The sequence below is a fragment of the Garra rufa genome, chromosome 25 (assembly GCF_049309525.1).
Source record: "Garra rufa chromosome 25, GarRuf1.0, whole genome shotgun sequence".
Taxonomy (NCBI): domain Eukaryota; kingdom Metazoa; phylum Chordata; class Actinopteri; order Cypriniformes; family Cyprinidae; genus Garra; species Garra rufa.
In genome coordinates this window covers 21599884-21609846 of record NC_133385.1, presented here as the reverse complement: position 1 = coordinate 21609846, position 9963 = coordinate 21599884, and the positions used below count along the sequence as shown (strand labels likewise).

General features: G+C 40.4%; 1 protein-coding gene and 1 long non-coding RNA gene across 2 annotated transcripts in view; both read left to right on the top strand.

The window, feature by feature from the left end:
* Nucleotides 1-194, top strand: part of LOC141301541 (uncharacterized) — a 22733-nt gene extending 22539 nt beyond the window's left edge. Inside the window, exon 5 of the long non-coding RNA XR_012342189.1 lies at nucleotides 166-194. This is a non-coding gene — a long non-coding RNA (uncharacterized lncRNA). The remainder of the gene's footprint in view (nucleotides 1-165) is intronic.
* A 108-nt stretch (nucleotides 195-302) lies between these two features.
* Nucleotides 303-8872, top strand: LOC141301161 (interleukin-17 receptor A). Its single transcript, XM_073831401.1, has 8 exons — nucleotides 303-434; nucleotides 937-1061; nucleotides 1574-1694; nucleotides 5009-5172; nucleotides 5306-5380; nucleotides 5490-5559; nucleotides 5668-5793; nucleotides 7706-8872. The coding sequence occupies exons 1-8, from the start codon at nucleotides 314-316 to the stop codon at nucleotides 8722-8724; spliced, it is 1821 nt and encodes a 606-aa protein (XP_073687502.1). The 5' UTR covers nucleotides 303-313; the 3' UTR covers nucleotides 8725-8872.
* Nucleotides 8873-9963: the final 1091 nt, after the last annotated feature.

The following is a 9963-nucleotide window of genomic DNA, read 5'->3' as shown; positions in this document are numbered from 1 at the left end:
TTCATGCGTCATAATGAAAATCTCACCCCTGCATCTCATTGAACCCCTCTACGATTGAATGTTCTCAAAAGGTAAAGGTGCTTTTTTTTCCACTTTTTTTGATCTATAAAACATTAATTCTATTTATATAAAAAAACTATTTTTCATTCTGCTGTTTTCTTACAGGGTGTAGTATGCAGGGTTCAAGTAGGCAAGTATAAATTAATGTCTTTTCTAAATTGACAGTAATGTGAAGTTTTTAAAGACAAAATCAAAGGTATGTTTATCAAATATTTCTTTGACGGTCTTAGGTAACTGTTCAGATGAGGGTTGGATGGTGCCAAAAACTGATGCCCCAGGGCGTCCTTATGTAACTGCAGAGGTAGCAGCCAAGAGGGATAACAGAGGACAGTTTGCACCAGTCCTAAACATTATATGGAGACAGTTACCTGATGGTAAGACATGCATGATGACATATAGCTATGCACAAGACTATAATATGTGACCCTGGACCACAAAACCAGTCTTAAGTAGCACGGGTGTATTTGTCGCAATATCCAAAAATACATTGTATGGGTCAAAATGTCAAAAATCATTAGGATATTAAGTAAAGATCATGTTCCATTAAGATATTTTTTTATTTCCTACCGTAAATATATCAAAATTTAATTTTGGATTAGTAATACGCAATGCTAAGAACTTCATTTGGACAACTTTAAAGGCTCAATATTTTCTCAAAAATTGACACCCTCAGATTCCAGATTTTCAAATAGTTGTATCTCGGCCAAATATTGTCCTATCCTAACAAACCATCAATGGAAAGCTTATGTGGTCCAGGGTCACATATTTAAAAATCATTTCAATCAAATTCCCTTTTTGACAGGAAATGTTCTTCCTCTAACAGAACCTGTACATGTGGTCAGCATAATTATCTATTTAAAGTATTTTTTTCCTCAGGTCGTATATTCACCCTCAAAGGGACTGAAGTGCTTGTGGTTGAAATGTATACAAATCACAGCATTTGTGTTCGTTACATTTTTCGTGACAAACTACCAGGGACAAGTAACCCAGAACTGGGCAGGGTAAGAGTACTAATATTTATATAATCATATATCCACTGAAAAATAGTGTACTTTGAAAATTTTTTTACTCAGAAACGGCTAAATTTCACAAATACAAAATATAGCAAGTAACACATTGAATTAAACAACACAGTCAAACCAAAATGTATGCAGACACTTTCAGAATTTCTCACATTATTATATATAGTTTAGAAAATGGTAGTAAAATATGAGTCAAGGTCAGGTCAAAGGTCAAAGTGTCAAATACAATTTTTGGTCCCAATTTTTTTTTTTATCAATTTTACTGGTAGTCCACTGTATGAAGAATTTTTGGTCTAATGTGTCACAGTTTACTTTATTTTGCTATCCTCACTTACATAAATTAACTATAGTGTCCTGCACCCACTAGTAAAAAATATAAAAAAATTACATCTGGTGTCTGAATAATTTTTGGTTTGACTGTATTTAGAGTATACCATTCAGTATTATTCACACAATTGTTTCAGCTTTGTCTCTTTTCTTCATCTTTTTAGTGGACATTTTCTCTAGACAGAATTGTGGTCATCCCCAATGTTAAATACCAGGTTTTTGTAACCAATTTACCAAAGTCAGACATAGGGAGCTATACAACAATAACCAACATCACAGTTCCAGGTAAGAATTAATATTATATATTCATTAAAAAACAGTTGAGGTTTAATGATTAGATATATAGCAGACATTTAATCCATCAAGTTATCTGAAGGGAATGCTTTAAATGTCACGGGTGTGTGCAGGACGAGACGAGACGATAGACGAGATTAACAATCAACAATATATTTTATAGAATTCTCCAAGATGAACAAGGCTGGAACAGGCAGGAACACAGAGGGCTTTCACACACATCAAAATAACGTTAAGGACCGACAATACACTGAACTCAAAGACAGACTTATAAAGGGTAACTCATGATTAAACACAGGTGACGGTGATTACACAAACGAGGACTAAACCAAATGATCACAAAATGACAGGGGGAAGACAAATGGGAAAAACCAATGACAAAACTGTGACATTACGCCCCCCTCCGAATAGGCGCGTCCTCGCGCCATAGAAAAACAAAAAAGAAGAGAGGGGCGGAAAACCAGAAACCTTGAGTCAATGAGGGAGGGGGCTTCGACGGAGGACGCAACCAAAGGAGGGGGACCAAAACATAAGTCCAGAGAGCAAAAAAGACAGTCCAAGGGGGCGACGACGGAGGGAGGAGCCAGGGAAGACACAGGAGGGACCTGAAGCAGGAGAGCAGGACCCAGATCGCAGCCAGAATGACGGCCCACGGCGGAGCCGACGGAGGGAGGAGCCATGGTGGAGGAAGGACCGCCGACTCCAGGGGGCCGACCGACAGAGGCAGAGCAGCTGGCAGAGGAACCCGAAGCGGAGATGGAGAGCCGAAGATCCAGGGCGACACCGTGGATCCGGAGGGCCAAGGCGGAACAGAAGGCTCTGGCGGCGGAGGCGGAGATCCGGAGGTCCACGGCGGAGCCGGAGCGACAGAGGATGGAGGCTGTGCCGAAGGGAGGGAGGAGTCCGAAGGAGCCGGTGGGACGGCGCGACGAGGCACAGCCGGAGGAGCAGAGTCCTTAGGTGACGGAGGGACGACGACTGACCAGGGCGGAGCCGGAGAGACGATGGAGCCCGGTGGAGCTGGTGGACCGACGGGCGACGGTGGAGAGGAGGGCGTTGAGAGCCGTGGTGGAGCCGCAGGGTCGGAGGGCCGAGGTGGAGATCTGGACTCGGAGGCTGGAGGCGGAGCTGAGGGATCCTCCAGCCATGCCACCGATGTAAGCTGGCATCCCTGCGGCAAGCCCACTGCAGAGATGGTGGGCTGAGGGTGAGCAAGGGGACTGACTGATGGCCTGGGAGACTTTGGGCGGCTGGGCGGAACCAGCGGGGACTCAGGACGGCTGGGCGGAACCAGCGGGGACTCAGGACGGCTGGGCGGAACCAGCGGGGACCAGGCAGATTCAGACAGAAGAGGGCGGGTGGGTGGGAAATTTATGTAATCCAGAGGTTCAGAGAAAAAGTCTATTAAATCAGGCGTGTTATATTCCACAACTTCGGAAACAAAGTCAATTAAGTCCCCAGAGATGTTTTCCAGCTCACCCCCAGCGGAGTTGCAGTGGGCAGGGCTCTCCATTTCCCTCACTTGCTCCACGTCGCAATCCACCGTCACAGATGTAGAATCCGGCTCACGCACCTGATCAGCCGGAGAGGACTCCGGTTCTGTCGCTCGCGGCTCTAATCCCTCATCCGCGGTGCGCTCGGGTTCCCACTCTGCGTGTCGGGGCGATGATTGGCTGTTCTCTGGGTCGAGAGTGGGGCTGACGTCCTCCTCGACAAAGCCGACAGTCCAGGGAGATCCACTGGACGCCAGCACCCACTCGATGTATCCGGCGAGGCTCTCTCGAGGACCCTCCCCGGACAGCTGCCTCTTGATGGTATCATTAAGTCCGACGCGGAAGAACGTGCATAGGCAACTGTCCGGGTAGTGCGTTAACGGGGCGGGGAATATGAAGTCTCTGGTGTGGTCCTCGAGAGAGCGGTTCCCCTGCTTCAGGAGGAGGATGAGGACGGCAGGATCATCCATGACGGGGGGGAAAAAAATAAAATAAACACTGATACAAAAAACGGAAAAGAAACGCAGGGAAAGGTGCCGGGTAAACTGTTGCGGTCGGTCCTTCTGTCACGGGTGTGTGCAGGACGAGACGAGACGATAGACGAGATTAACAATCAACAATATATTTAATAGAATTCTCCAAGATGAACAAGGCTGGAACAGGCAGGAACACAGAGGGCTTTCACACACATCAAAATAACGTTAAGGACCGACAATACACTGAACTCAAAGACAGACTTATAAAGGGTAACTCATGATTAAACACAGGTGACGGTGATTACACAAACGAGGACTAAACCAAATGATCACAAAATGACAGGGGGAAGACAAATGGGAAAAACCAATGACAAAACTGTGACATTAAAGGGATAGTCCACCCAAAAATGAAAATTGCACAATGATTTACTCGCGCTCAAGCCGTCCTAGGTGTATATGACTTTCTTCTTTCAGACGAATACAATCTGAGGTATATTAAAAATGTCCTTGCTCTTCAAAGCTTTATAATGGCAGTAAATGGGTGTTGAGATTCTGAAGTCCAATAAAGTGCATAAATCCATCATAAGAAGTGCTCCAAATGGCTCCGGGGTTGGGTGCGGGTTAATAAAGGCCTTCTAAAGCAAATCGATGCGTTTGTATAACAAAAATATCCATATTTAAAACTTTAGAAAGTGTAATCTCTAGCTTTCATACTTTCATTTACAAGAGAGTGGCGTTTCAGTGGATGACGTGGGATGTGTGCATAGTGTAAGCTCCGGTGAGAATACAAGAACAAAGTTTTGTTTACAGCAAAGGAAAACCAGTCTGCTCTATGCTTATATCGAAATCCTCTGACATTTGTCTTTACAAATCCTCATTTTCTACTTATAATTCGTGAATATGTTTTGTTTTACTCTCTCCACCGTACTTCCGCATTCATCACTTTTTACGCAAAAGCATCTATTCACTTCAGAAGGCCTTCATTAACCCTCCAGAGCCGTGTAGAGTACTTTTTATAATGGATGGATGGATTCACTTTATTTTGCTTCAAAATCTGAACAGCCATTCACTGCCATTATAAAGCTTGGAAGAGCCAGGACATTCTTTGAATATAACTCTGATTGTATTCCTCTAAAAGAAGAATGTCATATACACCTACTGTAGGAAGGCTTGATGGTGAGCAAATCATGAGGTAATTTTCATTTTTGGGTGAACTATCCCTTTAACATGCTTTATGCATGATATTAAACATAGAAAATCCTATTGGGATAATTCTGAAGTGATGCAGTATCTTAAAAAGCTAATTCCTGTTAGGTAAATCTGTTTGTCATTTTAGAGCGCATCTGGGATACAGAGGTAAAATGGTCAGTGCAAAACTATAAAGAAAATGGTGACTTGGTGATAACCGTAGAATTTGAACCAGAAATGTTCTCTGACCAATACAAAGTCTCCATCTGCAGTCCTGACCTTCACCCAGAACCGTTTCACACTGTCATAAAGGTATGTTCAATATCTAAAAGACTCCACACTGCCACCTGTTGTATGTTCCATCATAAATGTATATTCAAATATAGCATGAATATAGAAAGCACAGACAATATTATGAGTATAATTGCTAAATTCTGTTTTAAAGGATGACAAGCCATTTCTGAAGGTTAATTTTACACTGGAAGCATGGCAGATAAATCACTGCAATTTGAAGTTAGTGGTGAGTTACAGTACCATTTATTTGTGAATACTGTTTCAGTTGTATGAAGATGTTTTGTTAATAACTTGTCTCATATCACTAAATGACTAAAAGATGCCCTGTTTAACAGATTCAGCCACTTTCTTTTCCAAGTGTGAATAACTGTCTGGAATTCAGAGGGAACATTGATATCTGTCCCTGTATGTATTACACATTAACAATGGATGTCTTGTTGCCTGTTCATTTGACCTCTAGTTTATTCTGTTTGGGTAGATAGACCTTTATCTTTATTAACATGTTAATGTCAGATCTTCCAGGTGCTCCAGTTGTTTTTATCATTTTGGTGACACTGGGGCTGTTGTTGGCTTCATTGGCAGCTGCTGTTTGCATTTTTGGCTGTATTGTATTTTTGAAGAACAAGAATTCACATAAAGGTCAGTGTAAACTAAGCAATCAATTAAATAAGCACATAACTTGAAGTTGTAATGAAACAGAAGACCTTAGTTCACCTTTGGAACACAAATTAAGATTTTTTTTTGTTGAAATCCGAGAGCTTTCTAAGCCTGCATAGACAGTAACGCACCTACCACGTTCAAGGCCCAGAAAGGTAGTGAGGACATTGATAAAATAGTCCATGTGATATCAGTGCTTTAACTGTAATTTTATGAAGCTACGAGAATACTTTTTTGTGCACAAAGAAAACAAAAATAAATATAGCTGCAAGCGGTGATTACCGGGGTTCAAGCACTTTAAGGCATTTAAGCAAATAGGCAAAAAGATGTTACTTATTGTTTAGCAAGCCTGCAACCACCTAAATCAATGATTGAAAAAGGCATTTTGGCAAATAAGGTCATTTGTCATGGAAATCTTATGTTTTTTAACGTTTATGACTGATATAGCACCAGCTGTGGTCCGATCTCCTTAAAACAGTGCCTGCTTGTTTAGAATCACCTGTCCCATGTGCTCACCAGGTTTCGTGAAGTTTTGAGCTTTCCTTTAGCCCTTATAGGATTTGGGGTAAATTTAGACAGGCCCTTTTATAGCTTCCCAAAGGATAAATTTCAACATTTTTTCAAAATATTTTTGACCTAGAGATTTCAGATGATTGTACTACTGTTTTTTATTCCCAGAAACACCTAGGACTTCGCAAAAGTATGTTTTTACATCTTCTCAATCATTTAATATACAATTTGATTGACAGCAGTAATTCTTAAGTCAAAGTTGTCCGGAATGATAAGTTCTATATCATATGATACAAATATCGTGTATGTGAAAAAAAAACGCGCAATGTATGTTCTTGGAAAAAATTAGACATCGCCCCCAGTAGCCGATTTCTTTCAAATTTCTTGCAGACCTTTGGGGCCGTGAGTCAAACAGTCCCACCGAGTTTGTTCCGATCGGCCTCCGATGTCTAAAAGGTGCACAGACTTCATCGACCAATAGCAGCCAAGTTTTGTGAGAAAACCAAATGTCCTTATAGACACTTATGGCACTTTGGACCAAGACCGTGCGCAGCGATTTTCATGTTGATAGGACAAAGGTTTGCGTATAGCCATTTATACGTTTTTTTCTCTCCTACAGAGTAGACAAGCTCTGTAATTTTTGTCCTGCCACCTCAGATTATGAAAATATCTCATTCCGTTCAGAAGTTTTAGGCATTTTACTAAAAGTGTCCCTGCCCCTTTCAAACGTTTTGGTGTCCCTTTGCCACGGTGAGTCAAAAGGTCAAGTTCTAGTTCTAGATCTAGTTTGCAATAGTTTTTTCAAAAAATCCTGAAAATTTTGCTAATCTCAGGATCGAATCTTGGCAAAAGCCAAGGATTCCAACGACATGAGACACTTGAGTGTGCAACTGATGGTTTAGGAGTTATGAGTGATTTGTACTTCTGATCACTGTAGCGCCCCATCAGACTGATTTGAACGAGCCTTGGTGACGTCTCTCTACGACTTACAGTTTGGTCTGCATGATCAGTTTTACGTAGAGATTGCTGATTCTTGGCCATTCTAACAATTACAATGTTTTCAGCGCTACGTCCTTGAACCCCTAATGACTTCCTCCTTATTCATCAAGTAGATTTTTTTAGTAGATCTAGTTGAAAAGGTGCATTGCCATTTTGGCTAATGTTACTGAAACTCAACTGACTTCAAAATTACAACTTCCCTCCTCGTAAAAATACTAACCTACCAGGAGGGCTTGATCAAATAGTGTAATAAAAGTCAAAAATAGGCTATTGTTCTACACTTTTCAATTGTTTTGCTGAATCTTTCACTCATTCTTTATTATTTCAATACGTTTTGAAGGTTTCAAAGCTTTTGTATCTTAATAACAACCATGACTTTTGACAGAAACGCCATCTTCAGATAGCCCAACGTGTGCAAAGGGTAAACCCGAGTGGAATCCCGTTCACGAGCCTAAGAGGGTCATCATCATCTATTCTCTGGACCACCCCCTGTACAAAGAAATCATCTTGAAGTTATGTGCCTTCATGAGGGCTAAATGTGGCACAGACGTCACTCTGGATCTCCTGGACTCTGCCTGGCTCAGCACAATCGGCAGAATTCAGTGGCTGGATATGCAACGGGAACGAATCTCCAAGTCCTCAGATAAAGTCCTGATCTTGTGCTCTCCAGGCGTATACGCCAAATGGAAGGCCATGTGTGGTGAGCACAAAGTGAGACTGAAGGAAGACGAACGTTCACCCATTGGAGACATGCTCACGCCGGCTCTGAGCCTTATTATACCGGAATTTGTTCATGCTTCTTCTTTCCACAAGTACATGGTGGCTTATTTTGATGACGTGTGCAGTGAGGAGGACGTTCCAGCACCTTTTAACGTCGTGGTGAAGTACAAACTCATGAAGCACTTTGAAGAACTTTACTTCCGAATCCTAGACATGGAAAAACATGAGCCGGGACGGATTAAGTGCATTGAAGGCATTAGGGAGAACGATTACTTCAGCTGTCCATCAGGACGAGGACTTCGGGATGCTATTGAAGCTTTTAAAAATTACCAGCTGAAGAATCCAAATTGGTTCGAAATGGAGCTTTTGGACACTGATGATGGAAAAGAGGAAACCATCTTGAAGTCGGACATTAACTATAGCTCTGTCACTGAATGCTATCAACTGATTGAACAGCATAAAGCTCATACATTTGTCAACAGGATTACGTATCATAATGATGAACATGTTTTAAAGTCTTCCATCACAGAGACAGCTATAATACTGAGTGAGAATTCTTCAGTTTTTACCTCAGATTTGCATTACAGTGGTCCAGTACTGAGTAGCTTTACAGCTATTGATGTGAGAGGTTTAAAAGCGACTAAACCTGTGGCACAACATGCTTTATGCTTACAGGCTCTGTGAATCTGTCTGAATTAAGCTTGATATCATCAGACTACTGTAACTATTACATTTCTATTCTCTTATATATTATATTTTCTTTTCTTTATAGTTAATCTTTGTTTTTGTTTATATAGTTATAAGTTCACTATAGTTCATGTTAATTCCACATAACTGTGTTAATTTGTTTACTTATGAAGAGAAAAAAATTAAATGACATATAACAACAAACATGTTTATATGTAAGAAAATTCAATTTGTTTAAAAGTTAACAACTGAGAGCTCATACGCAACTGTTACAGAATATTCAAACACTCACTAATGCTTCAAGGAAACATGATGCATTAAGAGCCGCAGGGTGAATTTTTTTTAGTTTAAAGATCAGGATAAATTTAACTTATTTTGTCTTCTGGGAAACATCTAAGATTCTTCTATAGCTTCTAAAGGACAGTACTAAATTAAATAAATATGATGTTTAGGCAAAATAAGAAAAATGTACACATTCTGTTCAAAAGTTTTCACCCCTGGCTCTTAATGCATCATGTTTACTTCTGGAGCATCAGTGAGCATTTGAACCCTGTAATAGTTGCATATGAGTCCCTCAGTTGTCCTCAGTGTGAAAAGATGGATCTCAAAAGCATACAGTCATTGCTGAAAAGGGTTCAAATACACAAAAATGCTGAAAAACCAAAGAATTTGTGGGACCTGAAGAAGTATAACTGTTCAGTACAAACAAGGGACTAATGAACAACTATCACTAAACAAAAAAAACAGCCGTGGGTCATTCACGTAACAACACAGTATTAAGTATCAAGTGTATGTAAACTTTTGAACAGTGTAATTTTTGTAAATTCAATTATTATTTTCTCTTGTGGACTAAACGTCTTCTATGTGAAATATCTTACTGAGGTCAGTACTAATTAAAAACTAACATGTACTTTATACAGTATGTTCCCTCTTATTTTGGTAAAATAGTTAACATTTTGCGGATTCTGCAAGGTGTATGTAAACTTTTAACTTAAACTGTATATATTCTGAACCTACAATCGTGTAAATTATATTGCTTTACATACATGCATTATGAAGAATGTACTACACGGACTATCAATCATTTAACTGTTTTTGTCGATACAATATTGCATATAATGTTTAAAACTTACTTTTTGTATGATTTTTACACCTGAAATTTATTTAGAAAATCCGATAATACCGTTGTAACCACTTAATCATGAAACTGCCCTTAAATGCCCCGTCTGACAGAAA